This window comes from Amblyraja radiata, chromosome 29 (genome assembly GCF_010909765.2).
Source record: "Amblyraja radiata isolate CabotCenter1 chromosome 29, sAmbRad1.1.pri, whole genome shotgun sequence".
Taxonomy (NCBI): domain Eukaryota; kingdom Metazoa; phylum Chordata; class Chondrichthyes; order Rajiformes; family Rajidae; genus Amblyraja; species Amblyraja radiata.
In genome coordinates this window covers 27,519,361-27,540,613 of record NC_045984.1, presented here as the reverse complement: position 1 = coordinate 27,540,613, position 21,253 = coordinate 27,519,361, and the positions used below count along the sequence as shown (strand labels likewise).

Here is a 21,253-nt window from a genome sequence, read left to right as displayed (position 1 = left end):
TGTTTCTATGTTTTTATGTGAAGCACTTTGAGTCTGCCTCGTGTATGAAATGTGCTATATAAATAAAGTTGCCTTGCCTTGCCTTGCCTTGCCTTTCAACGAATTATGTACCCGTACTCCTGGATAGACACAAAAAGCTGGAGTGACTCAGCGGGGACAGGCGGCATCTCTGGAGAGAAGGAATGGGTGACGTTTCGGGTCAAGGTCTGAAGAAGGGTCTCGACCCGAAATATCACACATTCCTTCTCTCCAGAGATGTCGCCTGTGCCCGCTGAGTTACTCCAGCTTTTTGTGTCTATCTTCGGTTTAAACCAGCATCTGCAGTTCTTTCCCACCTGTATTCCCAGTTCCATCTGCTCTACAACACTCCCCATGATCCCTACCATTGACTGTGCATGTTGGTGCTCCTAAAATGCAACTCCTCACATTTCCCTGTTCTGGCAACATGCTGGAACGTGCCGAACGTTACACCTCACCCACCGGCGGTGTCGTTTGTTGGGCAACGGCATCTCTCCGATGGGCAACAGTCATGAGGAATAATATATATTTTTAACTTCAATGCATGACATGCAATGATCGCTTCTGAGAAACGGAGTGTCCATAAAAAACACAAAGCCCAGAGCGAAGGAAACATGCGGAAAGAGATAAGATGTTCTTGTGGCAGCGTCAAAGAATAGGACAACTTCTCCTGCACGTTGAAGAAGAAATACTTTCCTCGTTCCCTGAAAGGATCAAGGTACTTGTTTCATTTAATCAACTGGAAAGATGTAAGTTTGTAATTCGTCTTCTTCTTATCGAGTCCACACACAAGATCAGAAGTTGTTCAGCCAGAGATGAACGCACTTCTCGGCAGCTGTCTGTCTTGTGGCTTCTTGTGCTTGTAGTGCGTGGTGGTGGAATGATTGGTGGAAACAGGGCCGCGACGTGAACGCTCTTTCCTTGACCCCTGTAATTGATTATAAGTAGCGCTTTATTAAAGTACATTTCAATTTTGGGACGTATTTAAAATTTGGGGCAAAAGGTATAAGGGAGACATGAGGGGTAACTATTTCACATGATCTGGAACATATTCTGGTGGCACGGTGGCGCAGCGGTAGGTTTGCTGCCTAACAGCGCCAGAGACCTGGGTTTGATCCTGACTCAGGGTGCTGTCTGTACGGAGTTTGCACGTTCTCCCTGTGACCTCGTGGGTTTTCTCCGGGTGTTCCGGTTTTCTCCCACATTTCAAAGATATACAGGTTTATAGGTTAATTGGCCTCCGTAGACTGTCCCTAGCGTGTAGGATAGATTGAGTTGAACAGAGAAAAATGGGAAAACTAGCATGTTCCAATTCGTATGAAAAGATAATCATTGTTTATTTATCCTCCCCAAGATGGAGAGATTTAATTTATTTAAATCGACTTTCAGCTTTACATAAAAACATAGAAACATAGAAAAATGGGTGCAGGAGGAGACCATCCGTGCCTGCCTTCTCCCCATATCCCTTGATTCCACTAGCCCCTAGAGCTCTATCTAACTCACTTAAATCCATCCAGTGGCTTGGCCTCCACTGCCCTCTGTGGCAGGGAATTCCATAAATTCACAACTCTCTGGGTGAAAAGGTTTTTCCTCACCTCAGTCTTAAATGACCTCCCCTTTATTCTAAACATCTTTAAACCACCAAACCTAAAAGCAATTAGTGGATTAATTGAAATAAAAACATGATTTAAAACATGTTAGTTTCCCCATTTTTCTCTATTCAACTCAATCTATCCTACACACTCGGGACAGTCTACGGAGGCCAATTAACCTATAAACCTGTATATCTTTGAAATGTGGGAGAAAACCACTATTTCACCAAACCTAAAAGCAATTCACTAAATTGCTTTTAGGTTTGGTGGTTTAAAGATGTTTAGAATAAAGGGGAGGTCATTTAAGACTGAGGTGAGGAAAAACCTTTTCACCCAGAGAGTTGTGAATTTATGGAATTCCCTGCCACAGAGGGCAGTGGAGGCCAAGTCACTGGATGGATTTAAGAGAGAGTTACATAGAGCTCTAGGGGCTAGTGGAGTCAACGGATATGGGGAGAAGGCAGGCGCGGATGGTCTCCTCCTGCACCCATTTTCTATGTTTCTATGTAAAGCTGAGAGTCGATTTAAATAAATTAAATCTCTCCATCTTGGGGAGGATAAATAGTGAAACTGAGGGACTGAATGAATAACTTGTCTTGCGCAGCTGGTACAGCTGCGGCCTCACGGCGCCAGAAAAAACCCCGGTTCGATCCTGACCTCGGGCGCTGTCTATGCGGAGTTTGCACGTTTCCCCTGCGACCGCGTGGGTTTTCTCCGGGTGCTCCGGTTTCCTACCACATCCAATGGAGGTGCGGGTTTGTAAGCTAGTTGGCCTTTTGTGTAAAAATTGCCCCTGGTATGTCGGGAGTGGGGCAATGGAGAACGAGTGTGAAGGGGTGATCGATGGTGGGCGTGGACTTTGTGAGCAGTGGGCTCTGTTTCCAGGCTGTAAAGTAAATTAAACGAATTAATTGCCCTTCATAAATTGGTGAGCATTTTTTGCTCAGGGATGTAAACTGCTGTGTTAACGTGTACTAAACCTTAATTTGAACACAGGGCAATGAGGATACAGGAGAGCCTGAGTCCTCTTTTTCAGCAGAGACAGAATGAAAGGAGTGGCTGGAGAAGTGAAATAAAAGAGTTAAAGTCTGCGTTCACTAAAAGGCATGTTTTAGAAAAATATTTACCCTTGTGCCCCTTTCGTGGTCCAAGCTAAACAACCGAAAGGAATCCAGGGATCATTTGAGAACTGCCATCGATTTGACCTCCGATGTTTACACAGGCTGTGACCCAGTAATAAAAAACATTGCGGCATTATTCCCTAACTGCAGATCCTCTATTCCTTATCTAGATACAAACCGTTCCGTCAAGGCAGCAGCGGAGATTCAACGCAGAAAACAGCTGGGAGGACCAAGTGCGACAAAATGAGCTGCACTCTGTTGCTGCAGGGTGTTCTACTGACCCTGTGTGTGGTCTGGTGCGGAGCGAGAGATGGTCCTACCCTGGACTATGATGGTGAGTGGATTCTGTTTATAATGTCATTCTGCCCGTGTCAAAGCATGAAGAGTGCTCTAGCAGAAACTGCGTCGCTTGTTTCCTATTAACCCCACCCCATCCCCAATCAGGCCTGAATCATCCCACCACAACCAGAGAGCAGTGCTGAACTACTATCTACCTCATTGGTGACCCTCGGACTCTCCTTGATTTGGCTTAACCTTGCACGAAACGTTATTCCCTTGTCATGCATCTATACACTGTAAATGGATTTGATTGTAACCATGTACCGTCTCTCTGTTGACTGGTTAGCACGCAACAAAAGCTTTTCACTGTACCTCGGTACACGTGACAATAAACTAAACTGAACTCTACTGAAGGGAACAACGCTTGAAGTGCCTTGTGAAGCTCGGGAAAGAATCACCAAATACATTAGGAGGAGAGTTATGCCCCTGTCCCACTTAGGAAACCTGAACGGAAACCTCTGGAGACTTTGTGCCCCACCCAAGGTTTCCGGAGGTTTTTGTCAGTCTCCCTACCTGCTTCCACTACCTGCAACCTCCGGCAACCACCTGCAACCTCCGGGAACCGCACGGAAACCTTGGGTGGGGCGCAAAGTCTCCAGAGGTTTCCGTTCAGGTTTCCTATGTGGGACAGGGGCATTATTAGGGTTTTCATTCTGGGTAACTCGATGCATCTAATGCTTCAATCAAAGGACATTGTAGAAACTGTACAAAATGTCCAGGGTCTGTGTGTGGATGAGTTCATCATCTGGAGGGTCTCCTTTTCCCATAATAAGAAACTTTTATTATAAAGTCACAGTGTACAAAATACTGCGTTCATCAAAAATGCTATTCGTGCAGTTTGTAAACACCAGCCATCGGTTGGTGGCACAGGTAGACACAAAATGCTGGAGTAACTCAGCGGGCGAGGCAGCATCTATGGAGAGAAGGAATGGGCGACGTTTCGGGATCCAAAACGTCGCCCATTCCTTCCCTCCATAGATGCTGCCTCACCCGCTGAGTTACTCCAGCATTTTGTGTCTACCTCTGATTTTACCAGCATCTGCAGTTCTTGCAGGCTAGATGCAGGAAGATTGTTCCTGATGTTGGGGAAGTCCAGGACAAGGGGTCACAGTTTAAGGATAATGGGGAAATCCTTTAGGACCGAGATGAGAAAATTTTTTTTCACATAAAGAGTGGTGAATCTCTGGAACTCTCTGCCACAGAAGGTAGTTGAGGCCAGTTCATTGGCTATATTTAAGAGGGAGTTTAATGTGGCCCTTGTGGCTAGAGGGATCAGGGGGTATGGAGAGAAGGCAGGTACAGGATACTGAGTTGGATGATCAGCCATGATCATATTGAAAGGTGGTGCAGGCTCGAAGGGCCGAATGGCCTACTCCTGCACCTATTTTCTATGTTTCTTACACAGTTGGTGGTACAGCATCTACACTAGTCCCACCTGGCTGTGACTGACCCATATCCCTCTACACCTGTCCTATCCATGTACCTGTCCAAATGTTCCTTAAATGTTGTGATAGTACCTCCTCTGGCAGCTCGCTCCATACACCCACCACCCTTTGTGTAAAATATATTGCGCCTCAGTTTCCTAGTAAATCTTTACCTCTCTCACCTTAAACTTATGTCCTCTGGTTCTCGGTCCTGGGTTAAAGACTCTGTGCATTCACCCTTTCTGTTTCGCTGATCATCTTATGCATCTCTTTCTGATCACCCCTCAGCCTCCTGCACTTCCTATTTAATCTTTCCCCCCATCACCTTAGAGCAGTGATCTGTGCTGGGCCCTCTGCTGTTTGTGAGTGTATATATATAAATATATATGAACTAAAGATGTCCACCACTTTATTATCCCTGATGATATCAAGCTTCTTGGATACTCTTGCAGAGACATTCTTTCAGGTAGATGACGAGAATACCAACCAAAGCTGACATTAATTACTAGGGCAGCCACGGTGGCGCAGCGGTAGAGTTGCAGCCTTACAGCGCTTGCAGTGCTGGAGACCCGGGTTCGATCCCAACTATGGGTGCTGCCTGTACGGAGTTTGCACGTTCTTCCCGTGACCTGCGTGGGTTTTCTCCGAGGTCTTCGGTTTCCTCCCGCACTCCAACTCCAACAGTGTGGGAGGAAACTGAAGATCTCGAGGTTTGTTGCTTCATTGGCTTGGTATAAATGTAAATTGTCCCTAGTTTGTGTAAGGCAGTGTTAATGTGCGGGGATCGCTCGGTGGGCCAAAGGGTCTGTTTCCACGCTGTATCTCTAAACTGAACTCAACTAAACTTAGTACCAGTCTGAAGAAGGGTTTCGGCCCGAAACGTCGCCTATTTCCTTCGCTCCATAGATGCTGCTGCACCCGCTGAGTTCCTCCAGCAATTTTGTGTACCTTCGATATTCCAGCATCTGCAGTTCCCTTTTGTAAACTTAGTACCACTCGGTGGCACCAAAACTGACGGACTCCAGCGTTATAGTGGTACTAATTGTTGCTTGTAGTGATTAATATTGCAATTAACTGTACACGGTCAATAGTGCATTGATGAGGTCTTGGGGCGCAAGTCCGCAGCTCTCTGAAAGTAGCAACAGAAGCAGATAGACTGGTAAAGAAGTAGAGCATCCTTGCCTTCATTAGTTACCGGAGGGTGCGGGTTGAGCAGTGGCGGACTGGGTCCAGAAATATTGGTTGCCAGGAGACAAAGGGGGCCCACTTCATCAGAGGCCACTTGCCATCGGGCAAGCTGACACCCTGGCCAGTCCGCCACTGGGGTTGAGTATAGAAATTGTAGAGTCACGTTGCAGTTGCAGTTATGTAAAACTTTGGAAGGGACATATTTGGAGTGTTGTGCTGGAGTTGTGGCAGCTGTATTACAGGAAGGATGTGGAGGCTTTGGATTAGGCACCTCCTATATTAACCCCCATCATCCAGCACTTAGTCTATAGCCCTGTATGCCCTAGTGATTACAGTATTCTTGTAGATACTTCTTAACCTTATAGATTAATCTTGTGGTATGATACTAATTTTATAGAGGTGTATAAAATCATGAGAGGCTTTGATCGGGTAGACGCACAGAGTCTCTTGCCCAGAGTAGGGGAATCGAGAGCCAGAGGGCATAGGTTAAAGGTGAAAGGGGAAAGATTTAATAGGAACCTGAAGGGGTAACGTTTTCATACAAAGGGTGGTGGGTGTATGAAACGTGCTGGCGGAGGAGGCAGTTGAGGCAGGAACTATCGCAACGTTTAAGTTAGGGGCTAGGCAAGGTGAATGCTGGGCCTGCACTCACTGGAGTTTAGAAGGATGAGGGGATGACCTCATTGAAACTTCACCGAATAGCGAAAAGCCTGGATAGTGGATGTGGAGAGGACGTTTCCACTAGTGGGAGAGTCTAGGACCAGAGGCCACGCCTCAGAATAAAAGGACGTACCTTCTTTAGAAAGATGAGGTGGAATTTCTTTAATCAGTGCGTGCAGACTCTGTGGAATTCATTGCCACAGAAGGATGTGGGGGCCAAGCCATTGTATATTATTAAGGGGAAGATAGATAGATTCTTGAGTGGTATGGGTGTCGGGAGCTACGGGGAGGGGGCAGGAGAATGGGATTGAGAGGAAAAGATAGATCAGCCATGGCGGAGTGGACGTGATGGGCCGAATGGCCTAATTCTGCTCCTACAACCTATGAACTAGTGTGAACGGGTGATCAAAGGTCGATGTGGACCCAGTGGGCTGAAGAGCCTGTTTCCATGCTGTACCTTTCAATCCATTAATTAAACAGTCGCATCTTGGTTCCAAAACACAGAATGGAATGTTTTTTTTAAAAAGCAGATAGCGATTTGAAATTAGATTCAGTCCTGAGTATGAAGTGAATCAGAAGGCCAGAAAGCATTGGAAAATCCCAGCGTTGAATAGTGCTGCTGAGCCTACAATGTTTTAGTCACAAACAATAAACAATGTTTACTGCAACTGCGCAGGCAGAGAATCATTGGGATGTGTTCTCTGGAAACTGCTCCCTTCCTGGGATTGTATTGGAGATGTAACTTTACCGTAATCGTTCTGAGTCATCAAGGAGAAAAATTCCACTGGTTGCTCTGTCACGGACTCAAGGTAAACATGCCGAACAATTGCTCGCTATCTTTTTACACGGGTAATGCAGGATTATGTTCCTTTGCATTCATTACATGGTGGCTTGGCAGCACAGCAGCAGATGTTAATTTAGTTATTAACCCGCTGTGTTATTCCAGAATTTTGTTCATGTTCTGAAATTCCTGAAGCAGGATTAGGCCATTCGGCCCATCAAGCCTACTCCGCCATTCAAACATGGCTGATCTATCTTTTGGGATGTCAGGACTTTCATATGAAGAAAGACTGGATAGACCCGGCTTGTACTCGCTAGAATTTAGAAGATTGAGGGGGGATCTTATAGAAACTTACAAAATTCTTAAGGGGTTGGACAGGCTAGATGCAGGAAGATTGTTCCCGATGTCGGGGAAGTCCAGAACAAGGGGTCGCAGCTTAAGGATAAGGGGGAAATCTTTTAGGCCCGAGATGAGAAAAACATTTTTCACACAGAGAGTGGTGAATCTGTGGAATTCTCTGCCACAGAAGGTAGTTGAGGCCAGTTCATTGGCTATATTTAAGAGGGAGTTAGCCCTTGTGGCTAAAGGTATCAGGGGGTATGGAGAGAAGGCAGGGATGGGATACTGAGTTGGATGATCAGCCATGATCATATTGAATGGCGGTGCAGGCTCGAAGGGCCGAATGGCCTACTCCTGCACCTATTTTCTATGTTTCTATGTTTCTATGCTCCTGCCTTCTCCCCATAACCCCTGACACCCGTACTAAACAACCCTTTACCAATTTTGTGACTATCAATTAAAAGAGAGATTGTCCTGCGATATTTTAAGTCAACAGCAGAGGGAGATGTGGAAAAGCAGTCCCCTTATCTCCCATTTCACAGTGGAACATTCCTCTGTAAAATATAACCATATAACCATATAACAATTACAGCACGGAAACAGGCCATCTCGACCCTTCTAGTCCGTGCCGAACACGTATTCTCCCCTAGTCCCATCTACCTGCGCTCAGACCATAACCCTCCATTCCTTTCCCGTCCATATAACTATCCAATTTATTTTTAAATGATAAAATCGAACCTGCCTCCACCACCTTCACTGGAAGCTCATTCCACACAGCTACCACTCTCTGAGTAAAGAAGTTCCCCCTCATGTTACCCTTAAACTTCTGTCCCTTAATTCTCAAGTCATGTCCCCTTGTTTGAATCTTCCCTACTCTCAGTGGGAAAAGCTTATCCACGTCAACTCCGTCTATCCCTCTCATCATTTTAAAGACCTCTATCAAGTCCCCCCTTAACCTTCTGCGCTCCAAAGAATAAAGCCCTAACTTGTTCAACCTTTCCCTGTAACTTAGTTGCTGAAACCCAGGCAACATTCTAGTAAATCTCCTCTGTACTCTCTCTATTTTGTTGACATCCTTCCTATAATTAGGCGACCAAAATTGTACACCATACTCCAGAATTGGCCTCACCAATGCCTTGTACAATTTTAACATTACATCCCAACTTCTATACTCAGATCCCAACTTCTATACTCATCTAAAATGCTCTCATCTAAATGTTCTTGGGATAACTTGTGCAGCTTGAACAGCCGGAATGAAACAAATGACTCCACTCTCTAGTTTAGTCCGGGTGTCGGAGGCTATGGGGAGAAGGCAGGAGAATGGGGTTAGGAGGGAGAGGTAGATCAGTCATGATTGAATGGCCTAATTCTACGCCTATTCCTTATGATATGATCTTATGACCTCTTTGGGCTAAATCACCATGAACGGTGTTTTAATATAAAGCTTCAGCGTATACAATTATTAGATCATTCTACACAAGCATGAAGATATTATTTTTATTCTCTGGAGTTGGTGGTTAGGATTGTTATCGTTACAAATCCCACCTTCCCACAAAGCTAGGAAGTCAACTATACAATAACAGGATGCATCATTTTATTCTGGCAGACATTGAGCGTTTCCTTGACGATTTTCCTCTGTATAATCTTTTTCCGTTGCACAATTGGGAATAAAGTATCTGTTTCAGGATTCAGTTGTCGGGTACGGGAACAACTCGTCTCTCTCTTGAATATGGATGCTCCTATATCTTTAGCAAAATTCCCTGGGTCTAGGTTGCCCCACAAGAAGAAACATCTCCTCATCCACCCCTTCAAGATCTTATCTCTTTCAATCAAGTCCCCATTCACTTCAGAGTTTGGGCTTTAGAGATACAGCGCTGAGATACACAGCCCACCAAGTCCGCACTGACCAGGGATCACCCCGTATACCAGCACTATCCTACACACTAGGGACAATTTACAATTTTTACCGAAGCCAATTAACCTTCAAACCTGTAGGTCTTTGGAGTGTAGGAGGATACTGGAGCACCCCCGGAGAAAGCCCCCAAATGGGTCACGGGGAGAACGTGCAAACTCCATACAGACAGCATCCGTAGTCAGGTTCTTCTTCTTCTTGCGAATGAAACATAAACCAAAGGAATAGTTAGGTCTCAAGCCGGGTGTTGAGCAGGCAGGTTGTTGTCTTTGTTGGCGTCAATGTCTGCCAGGCCCTGACACATCTTCATATGGTGGGTGGTAGAGCGGGCACCCAGAGATGACATGGTTGTCTGTCTGTTGTTCTGCTCCACATTCACAGGCTGGGCTCTGGCGGAGGGAGACCCCATCTCCACACGCTGGCATTGAAACGCCCAACTCCAGTACCAAATCTGTTGAGCTTCACCCATGCTCCTCTGGGGAGGTCAGACCCTGGACAGCTTTGATTCCTTGCACGAAACGTTATTCCCTTGTCATGCATCTATACACTGTAAATGGATTTGATTGTAATCATGTTTTTTTTTTTGTTTTGTTTTTTTTTTAATATTTTATTTTATTAGAAGTAAGTACAGTCATATGGCACCAAAGTGCCTAATATATATTTTCATAATACATTTTATGTACAACTTCTTTTATTTTTTGTTACATTGAAAAAAGATTAGAATAAGAAAAAGAAGTTAGATAGTAAAGGATAGAAAGATGTGAAATATATAGTGTGTGAAGAAAGAAAACGAGTAAATGAAGAAAGTTGAGAGAGAGAATAGAGAAAATAAAATAAAATAAAAAAGAAAAGGAGATCATTATTTATAATCTTGACCAACCCTCGTCCAGTCCTGAAACAGTTATTTTTTACAATTGTGTTGCACCATATGATTCCAAAAAAACGACGAATGGAGACCAACTCGTTATGAATTGGTCTGATTTATCCATTAGGAGGAATCGCATTTCCTCAAGATGAGAGGTGTCCAACATACTTGCAATCCACATTTTAAGCGTTGGTATTGATGTACCCTTCCAAAATTTAAGAATTAATTTTTTTGCTATTATTAAACCATAGTTAAGGAATAGATTTTGAGATGTGTTCAATTTATTCCCATCTTCCATTACGCCAAATATAATCGTTTCAGTATTAGGTTCCATTCTTGTCTTGAATAATTTTGTAAATATTTCAAAAATATCATTCCAAAATCTATAAAGTTTTATGCAGGAAACTAAGGAGTGTGTTATAGTTGCCTTTTGGGCTAGACATTTATCACAAGTGGCGGATATATTTGGATAAAATTTGTTCAATCTTGTTTTTGAATAATATAATCTATGTACAATTTTAAATTGAATTAGATTATGTCTTACATTAATTGAACATTTGTGAATATATATCAGGTATTTTTCCCATTTAACCGTCGTAATTTCTATCATTAGTTCCCGTTCCCACTCTTCTCTAAGTACCTCTGTCGATGGTAGGTCTATATTTAGAATACTATTATATAAATATGATATTAATTTTTGTGAGTCAGCTTCAATATTCATAGCTTCTTCCAATAAGTCAGGAGTTACTTTTTGATATCCTTGTATATATTTTTTCACGAAATCGCAAATCTGAAGATATTTAAAATATTGGTTGTTTTTCAATTTAAATTTTAATTGTAGTTGTTGGAATGATAGTAGGTTTCCCATTTCGTACATATCCCCGATCCTTCTAATTCCGAGACTTTCCCATTGGTTATATGTCTTATCAATAAGAGATGGTTTAAATAAAGGGTTATTCGCTATTGGCATTAACAGTGATAGATTTCTTAATTTTAAAGATAATTTTATTTGTTTCCAAATTCTTATTGTACCATATATAATTGGGTTCTTCTTATATATTGTGTTATTCAGTTTTTTTGGGGAGAAGAGGATCGTTCCTATATTACAACGATGGCAATCCTCCTTCTCCATTTTTATCCATTCTGTCTGTTGGGTAGAACTATCCAACCAATAAATCATATTCTTAATATGCACTGCCCAGTAATAATACATAAAATTCGGAAGTGAAAGTCCCCCGACCTCTTTTGGTTTACATAAGTGTTTTTTTGTGATTCTATGTGATCTATAGTCCCAAATATAATTAGTAATATTAGAGTCTAATTTAAAAAAAAAATATTTTGGTATATATATAGATTGAAATAGGTATAGTAATTGTGGTAGGAAGATCATTTTTATTGCATTTATTCTACCTAATAATGATAAGGGAAGTGTTTTCCAAAATTTAATCAACGTATTAAGTTTATTTAATAAAGGTATGAAATTAGCGTTGAATAATGCTTTATATTTTCTAGTAATCTGAATACCCAAATATTTAAATTTTTCTGTTGCGATTTTAAAGGGGAACTTCAATAAGTGTGTAGGTTCTTGAGGTTTTAATGTCATGATTTCACTTTTATTCCAGTTTATTCTATATCCAGAAAAATACCCAAATTCCTCTATTAAGTTTAATAAATTTGGTATGCTCGTTTGTGACTTTGTAATATATAAAAGTATATCGTCTGCATATAATGAGATTTTATTCTTTGAGTCCCTGGTATTATAGCCCTGAATATTCGGATGAATTCTTATATTTTCAGCCAGGGGTTCTATCATAAGGGCAAATAGCAGGGGTGATAACGCACATCCCTGCCTATTACCCCTTGATAGTTGAAAATTTTGAGATAACATGTTATTAGTTTAAATTCTTGCCATTGGTTTATCATATAATAATTTTACCCATGTTATAAAATTCTCTCCCATATTAAATTTTTGTAGTACTTTATATAAGTATTGCCACTCTACCTGATCAAATGCTTTCTCTGCATCCAAAGAAATAATTGATATATCTTCTTCCTCTACTTTATGCGAGTACATTATATTAAACAGGCCTCAGATTACAGCTTTGATCTGGACAGCTTTGATCTGGTGAAGAGATGTAGCTGTGTAATAGAGATGAATTTGCCTTCCACTCCTGTTGGCTATCCAGTGTGCTTTTGGACCGAGAGACAGTGTGCTTTCAGGATCGAACTTTGGTCTCTGGCGCTGTAAGGCAGCAACTCTACCGCTGCGCCACCGTGCCGGCCGCGATACTGCGCTGTCCTTAGATACAAGCCGGTCCTGTGCAAACTTGCCTTTTTAGACAACTCTCACATTCAAGTTAAACTTCCTTATAATTGCTTTCAATGCACAAACATCCTTACTTAACTCATGAGTCCAATAATGTAAACACTACTGTGTTCCAGATGTGGTTTCACCAATGCTCCATATAATTAAGGAGGAGTTCATTTGAGGTCTTGCTTGGATTAAACTGGAAACTACCTGATGCTGTCAAAGTCTGTGACCGGGAGAGAGGGAGAGGGAGGGAGAGAGGGAGAGAGGGAGAGAGGGACAGAGGGAGAGAGGGAGATAGAAGTCTCGATCTATAGATATTGAGGTTTTGCGGGGTTCTACGTTTTATCATGTCTTCTTCTTTTCCGTTCTGTGCTCTCCTTTCTCTGTCTGTTCTCTCCTTTGCTCTTCTCTTCTTTCTTGCTTTCTTGCTCTTTTCGCTCTTTTCTCTTCGTTTCTCCTTCTGTTCTCTTTCTTTCTCTGTTCTCTTTGTGCCTTTTTTTTCGGTTTTGTCTCTTTCTTTTTTTCTCTTCTTCTCTCTTCTTTCTCTCTTCTTCTTTTCTCTTTCTCTGTCTCTTTTTCCCTCTCTTTCTCTAGCTTTTTCTTTCATATGGAAACAGGCTCAACCTAACTTGACCACGCCGACCAACATGCCCCATCCACGCTAGTCCCACCTACGTCCACGTTCGCCCCGTGATCCAAATTAACAACAGACTGAAAATGTTTATTATTTCATTGATGGAAGTATGGTTTACCAAAATATGTTGTACAGCCCACAGAGTCTCACATATGTGCATTAGTCTATTACTGGAACTCAAAGATGTAATTTAATAATGGTACAATTAAACAAAACTGCAGCAGGTTATTATCGAAATTCAGACAAATTATAACAGAAAAACTTCAAACACAAGTTCCAAATAATCAAAGGTTAATGAGTTAATAAGAGCCTGATTTCATGCGAAGGAACGCAGTCATGCAAATCAAATTAATGTTATTTCAAGCTTGTTTTTCAAGAGACAACTTTATTTATTGTGCCTGAGAATCTGCATCCACTTCAGCCCTGGCCACGGAGGTTGTATTGACAGACCCTTTTTCTTTTCAGTCTAGTGGTTGAAGCCACGCACGTGACCTTTGCTCTGTGAAAGGTTAAGTGGCATTGTTCTGCGGAGAAGGGATTTTAATCCAAAGCCTAGAAACCTGTCCTATCCATGTGCCTGTCTCAATGTTTCTTAAATGTTGCAATAGAACCTGCCTCAACTACGTCCTCCGGCAGCTCGTTCCATACACCCACCACGCTTTGTGTAAAAATGTTGGCCCTCAGATTCCCATTAAATCTTTTCCCCCTTCACCTTAAACCCATGTCCTCTGGTTCTCGATCCCCCTACTCTGGGCAAAAGACCTTGCATTTACCCAATCTATTCCTCTCATGATTTTGCACAGCTCTACAAGATCACCCCTCATCCTCTTGTGCTACAAGGAACAGAGTCCTCGCCTGCCCAACCCCCTCCCTATAGCTCAGCCTCCCTCCAGTCCTCAACCTTTGTCCCTCGAGGGTGGCAGATGTACAGAGAGAAGGCGACCTGTACTCATGTGGTCTCAAATCAAATCGGCATAGAAATAGTAGACAGTCAGAACCTTAACCTCAGGAGGGCCGTCAGCATCCATAAAGACTCCTCACACCCTTGTAAGGGACTGTTCGAACTACTTCCCTCCGGCAGACGTTACAAGGCCTTCTACGCGCGCACCTCCAGACTCAGGAACAGCTTCATTCCCAGAGCTATAGCGGCTCTGAACCGGCCCTGCTGAGTGCCCCCCACCCCCCCTGGACTGTCTCCCTCGGATGGTCACGTCGCACAGACACATCTGCACTTTAGTCTGTTTGAACTGTTTTGACTGTTTTACTGTTTTAATGTTCTTTTTACAACCATGTTCTCAGGGTATCTAAATCTAAATTGTATTAGTTATTTAAGTTATGACATCAGATGGAAGCTGCATACCAAATCTCATTGCACTTATGTGCAATAACAATAAAATATATTATTATTATTATTATTACTTCCCAGGGTGGAAATATCCAACATTAGAGGTGCACAGCTATAGGGGGGGGGGGTGGGGGGGGTGTACGTTTTAGGAGATGTGCGGGGCAAGTTTTTTTACACAAAGATTGACGGGGCCTGGAACGTGGTGGTGGTGGAGGCACATACGATAGTGGTATTTATGTGGCTTTTACATAGGCACGTGGACGTGCAGGGAATAGAGGGATATGGATCGTGTCCAGGCAGATGAGATCAATGAATAAGATTAAGAATCAGGGGGTCGGCCATTTAGAACAGAGATGAGGAAAAAAGTTTACACCCAGAGAGTTGTGAATCTGTGGAATTCTCTGCCTCGGGGCCAATTCTCTGGATGTTTTCAAGAGAGAGTTAGATGGATTGCGGAGAAGGCAGGAACCTATTTATTGTCTGTTGTCTAATGTAACTTGGCATCATGTTCAGCACAAACATTGTGGGCCGAAGGGCCTGTTCCTGTGCTGTACAGTCCCATGTCTATCACATCTTATAGATACTTACAAAATTCTTAAGGGGTTGGACAGGCTAGATGCAGGAAGATTGTTCCCGATGTTGGGGAAGTCCAGGACAAGGGGTCACAGCTTAAGGATAAGGGGGAAATCCTTTAAAACCGAGTTGAGAAAAACTTTTTTCACACAGAGAGTGGTGAATCTCTGGAACTCTCTGCCACAGAGGGTAGTTGAGGCCAGTTCATTGGCTATATTTAAGAGGGAGTTAGATGTGGCCCTTGTGGCTAAAGGGATCAGAGGGTATGGAGAGAAGGCAGGTACGGGATACTGAGTTGGATGATCAGCCATGATCATATTGAATGGCGGTGCAGGCTCGGAGGGCCGAATGGCCTACTCCTGCACCTAATTTCTATGTTTCTATGTTTCTACATATGTGAGACTGTAAATCTTGCATAATTTGGACAGTGTCTACGTCATATTCCCTGCGACATAAAGATAGACTATTTGACCCAAAGTAATATCGTCAATCACACTCCCCCGCTTATTTGCCCGCACACACTCATCTATACCAGGGGCAATTGACAACAGCCAGTTAATCGGTCAACTATTTGGCAGCACAGCTGGTGCAGCTGGTGGAGCTGCTGTCCCACAGCACCAGAGACCCAGGTAGGTCAACGGAGTAAAGAGGGAAAGACAGATTAGACTTGATTGAATGGCGGAGTAGAATCGATGGGCCAAATGGTCTCACTCTGCCCCTTATGTCTTAATGAACTTGATGAATGGTAGTTGATCTATCATCAGCTCGTGGAGATGCTGGTCAACAGTGGCCCTCTGTTACACATCCACACAGAGTAGTTTAAGAAGGAACTGCAGATGCTGGAAAATCGAAGGTACACAAAAATGCTGGAGAAACTCAGCGGGTGCAGCAGCATCTATGGAGCGAAGGAAATAGGCAACGTTTCGGGCCGAAACCCGAGGGTTTCGGCCCGAAACGTTGCCTATTTCCTTGGGTTTCGGCCCGAAACGGTGCCTGTTTCCTTGGGTTTCGGCCCGAAACGTTGCCTATTTCCTTGGGTTTCGGCCCGAAACGTTGCCTATTTCCTTCGCTCCATAGATGCTGCTGCACCCGCTGAGTTTCTCCAGCATTTTTGTCTAACCACACGGAGTAGTTGTTTGTCTCACCACCTACTACATTGTGGAGCCCAGTTTCTCCAGAGTTAGTCAGCAAGGGTTCAAGGTGGAACAAAACCCAGAGGAAAACTGCAGAACTTTCCATCAGTACATGTACGTAAAGTTGAAGCGGGCGGATACTTTGACGTTGGTTCTCCTCCCCCCCCTCCCCCACTCCCACAGATGCTGACCTGCTGAGTATTATAGGGGTCCACCACCGATTTTCCAGCACTTTTGGTTCCAGAGCCCTGCTGGATTATCCACTCGGCAAGAACAACAGAGGTTAGGGGCAACGGGAGGAAGGAGTCCAACGGTACCGGTAGGTACTGGGAAGTCGGCTATGGGAACGGATCTGTAGTTCCAGAGCCCCGGACACAGGGGGTGTGGAAGTCCCGATGATGTTGAGATCGGCCTTCTGACCCGGTTCGGTTTAGGCACCACATTTTCGAGCGGGGGTGGTTAAAGGAGGCTCCTGTCCATCAGTTGCCAGAAAATCGGTGGTGGACCTGTAGTGGCATTTTTGCCGGTCCCATTTCAGATTTCCAGCATCTGCAACTTCTTGCATTGAGATGTATCTTTAATAAGAGTCATAGAGTGATGGAAACAGTGTGGAAACAGGCCCTTCAGCCCAACTTGCCCACAACCTGCATCTTGTGTTAAGGATGAGCAGGGGCCAGGCCTGTGCATGGTGTTTCAATGCAGTTATACACCCATTAACCCCGAATTCCCCTCTTCTTTTCCTTGTTCAGATGAAAATGACAGCGATGATTCAGAAGACGACATTAACACGGGCTCAATACCAAGTGTGGATGACATCATGAAATCATTTAAAGCCACTCGGCAAAAGGTGAATGGTACCAATGAGACGTACATCGTAGTGGATGAGGCAGTTAGAGCCCACCTGACTGGTACCACCACCTTAGCTGTCATCCCAGCTCTTTATACCTTGGTCTTTGCTGTCGGGCTGCCAGCTAACGCACTGGGACTGTGGATAATGGCGACCAAGATCAGGAAGCTTCCTTCCACCGTCTTCCTGATCAACCTGACCACGGCCGACCTCCTCCTCATGCTGATCCTGCCGTTCAAGATCTCCTACCACCTCCAGGGCAACAACTGGGTCTTCGGGGAAGCTCTGTGCCGGACGATGACCGCCTTCTTCTACGGCAACATGTACTGCTCCATCCTCCTCCTCACCGTCATCAGCGTCGACCGCTACTGTGCCCTGGTCCACCCGTTCACCTCCCGGCAGTTCAGGGACAACGTGTTCGCCGCCTGCGTGTGCTCAGCCATCTGGGTGATCACTCTACTCCTGGTCCTGCCCTTCCTCTTCGTGGAGCAGCAGCTCCGACCCCACAACCTGAACATCACCACCTGCCACGACGTGCTGCTGCAGGATCAGCAGACCGGATTTTTCTTCCGCTACTTTGCATCCCTGGTGGTGGTCGGCTTTTTAATCCCTTGCTGTGTCACCTTATTCTGCTACGGCTCCGTCATCAAGACTTTAATGGCCAACAAAAAGAGTTACACGCGGGCCGCGGTGGTCACTTTGCTGATTCTGCTGGTGTACGTCGGATGCTTTGCCCCCAGCAACGTAATCCTCCTCATTCACCACTCCGAGTACCAGCTCACCGGCGACAGTGATCTCTACATTTACTACATGGTCTGCCTGGTTCTCAGCAGTGCCGGGAGCTGCATCGACCCCTTCATTTATTATTACATTTCCGACGAGTTCAGGGTCAGGGTCAAGCATGTCATTTGCTGCAGCAAGGCCCAGCAGTCCTCTCGATCCGGCCGGACGACCACTCAAGAACTCTTGCGCACCAACACCACCTCCTCCTCAAACTCCCGGGCCAGGGCAACAGTGAGAACTAACATCTGATTCGGTGGAGGACCTGGGAAAACCTCAAGGACCTGAGGAGAAAATAAAAAATAGAGAGATCGATCCAGAAACGGCTTTGGGCCTGTAAATACTTGCAGTCCTAACTGCCTGGCCAAGTAGTTCAAAGAAATGGGATATGATCCAAAATCTGTTTGTTCAGGTTAATTCAGGATATTATTTTTTTTTTCCCCCAGGTGTCACTTCTTTGGAATGAAGAAGTGTTGCCGTTAGCGACATTGCAAGTTCTATATTCTAAGCAAGTGTTTACAAAGTAGAGGAACTGCCTTTTTTCGCTCCACACCACAGCTTCCTAATAGAGTCGTAGACGCATGCAGCACGGCAACAGGCCCATCAGCCCAAGTTCCCCACACTGGCCAACATGTCCCATCTACACTTAGTCCCATCTGCCTGCATTTGGCCCATATCTCTCTAAACCTGTCCTATCCATGTACCTGTCTAAATGTTTCTTCATTGTTGCGATAGTCCCAGCCTCAGCTACCTCCTCTGGCAATTCATTCCATGCACCTACCACCCTTTGCGTGAAAAGGTTACCCCTCAGATTTCTATTAAATCTTTCTCCCCCCCCCCCCCCCCGACCTTAAACCGACGCCCGCTGGTTCTTCTAACGTCTCACTCTTCCCCTTTCTCACCTGAGGCTCCTAACGGTAACCTTTATCTTGGTGGTACAATGGCACCGCGACAGAGCTGCTGCCTCACAGCATCGCAGTCCAGGGTTCAATCCTGACTGCAGTTGCTGTCTGTGTGGAGTTTGCACGTTCTCCCTGTGACTGCGTGGGTTTTCTCCTGGTGCACCGGTTTCCTCCGCCATTCTAAATACGTGCAGGCGTGTAGGTTCATTCACTTCTGTAAATTGCCCCCCAAGACACGCCACACTCCGTCACCATCTTGGCAAGGCCGCTCCAATCCCTGTGGTGCATCAATGGGCCTGGACCTCCCTGTGTAACCCCTAAAGCAGCAGCTAATTAATGATGAGTTGATACTTTATGGTCACATGTACCTAGGTACAGTGAAATGCTTTGTTTTGCACATAATCTGGTAAAGTCGTACAGTAGACCTCACCTCGGCAGCGCACACAAGAGTCGCCATGCGTCAGAGTTACTAAAGTTCACTGAACCTTCCTATCTTCTGCTTGCCACCGCACGGGGCTGCAGGTGGTCCCCAGCTGGGACCCCCCCCCTTTGTTCTCACCGGCCCCCCTGCCGGTTAATCGTCTTGTCTCCTGACTTACAAATATTTTACAATTTAGAAACATAGAACAATAGGAAATAGGTGCAGGAGTAGGCCATTCGGCCCTTTGAGCCAGCACCGCCATTACATAGAAACATAGAAACATAGAAATTAGGTGCAGGAGTAGGCCATTCGGCCCTTCGAGCCTGCACCGCCATTCAATATGATCATGGCTGATCATCCAACTCAGTATCCCGTACCTGCCTTCTCTCCATACCCTCTGATCCCATTAGCCACAAGGGCCACATCTAACTCCCTCTTAAATATAGCCAATGAAATGGCCTCAACTACCCTCTGTGGCAGAGAGTTCCAGAGATTCACCACTCTCTGTGTGAAAAAAGTTTTTCTCATCTCGGTTTTAAAGGATTTCCCCCTTATCCTTAAGCTGTGACCCCTTGTCCTGGACTTCCCCAACATCGGGAACAATCTTCCTGCATCTAGCCTGTCCAACCCCTTAAGAATTTAGTAAGTTTCTATAAGATCCCCTCTCCATCTCCTAAATTCTAGAGAGTATAAACCAAGTCTATCCAGTCTTTCTTCATAAGACAGTCCTGACATCCCACGAATCAGTCTGGTGAACCTTCTCTGCACTCCCTCTATGGCAATAATGTCCTTCCTCAGATTTGGAGACCAAAACTGTACGCAATACTCCAGGTGTGGTCTCACCAAGACCCTGTACAACTGCAGTAGAACCTCCCTGCTCCTATACTCAAATCCTTTTGCTATGAAAGCTAACATACCATTCGCTTTCTTCACTGCCTGCTGCACCTGCATGCCTACTTTCAATGACTGGTGTACCATGACACCCAGGTCTCGCTGCATCTCCCCTTTTCCTAATCGGCCACCATTTAGATAATAGTCTGCTTTCCCTGTTTTTGCCACCAAAATGGATAACCTCACATTTATCCACATTATACTGCATCTGCCAAACATTTGCCCACTCACCCAGCCTATCCAAGTCACCTTGCAGTCTCCTAGCATCCTCCTCACAGCTAACACTGCCCCCAGCTTAGTGTCATCCGCAAACTTGGAGATATTGCCTTCAATTCCCTCATCCAGATCATTAATATATATTGTAAATAGCTGGGGTCCCAGCACTGAGCCTTGCGGTACCCCACTAGTCACTGCCCGCCATTGTGAAAAGGACCCGTTTACTCCTACTCTTTGCTTCCTGTCTGCCAGCCAGTTCTCTATCCACATCAATACTGAACCCCCAATGCCGTGTGCTTTAAGTTTGTATACTAATCTCTTATGTGGGACCTTGTCTATCCACGCTACTAGTTACATCCTCGAAAAATTCTATAAGATTCGTCAGACATGATTTACCTTTCGTAAATCCATGCTGACTTTGTCCAATGATTTCACCACTTTCCAAATGTGCTGCTATCCCATCTTTAATAACTGACTCTAGCAGTTTCCCCACTACCGATGTTAGACTAACTGGTCTGTAATTCCCCGTTTTCTCTCTCCCTTCCTTCTTAAAAAGTGGGGTTACGTTTGCTACCCGCCAATCCTCAGGAACTACTCCAGAATCTAAAGAGTTTTGAAAGATTATTACTAATGCATCCACTATTTCTAGAGCTACTTCCTTAAGTACTCTGGGATGCAGCCTATCTGGCCCTGGGGATTTATCGGCCTTTAATCCATTCAATTTACCCAACACCACTTCCCGACTAACCTGGATTTCACTCAATTCCTCCAACTCCTTTGCATGACAGCAAACTAATCTGAATCTAATCAAAACTGAATCTTCAATCCTACAAGATATTCAACACTGAGCATGTGACGGAAACACACCACAGAAAGTAATTTAGACAAAATGATTAGATATGTATGAGGCTATAAAAATATTTTCTCACAATTAACAAATATTATTTGTAACATATGTTCT

The 21,253-nt window shown here is 44.5% G+C and overlaps 1 protein-coding gene across 1 annotated transcript; it reads left to right on the top strand.

The window, feature by feature from the left end:
• The first annotated feature begins 2,835 nt into the window (after positions 1-2,835).
• Positions 2,836-18,986, top strand: LOC116989537 (proteinase-activated receptor 3-like). The gene is made up of 2 exons (XM_033047016.1): positions 2,836-3,065; positions 16,985-18,986. The coding sequence occupies exons 1-2, from the start codon at positions 2,975-2,977 to the stop codon at positions 18,112-18,114; spliced, it is 1,221 nt and encodes a 406-aa protein (XP_032902907.1). The 5' UTR covers positions 2,836-2,974; the 3' UTR covers positions 18,115-18,986.
• Positions 18,987-21,253: the final 2,267 nt, after the last annotated feature.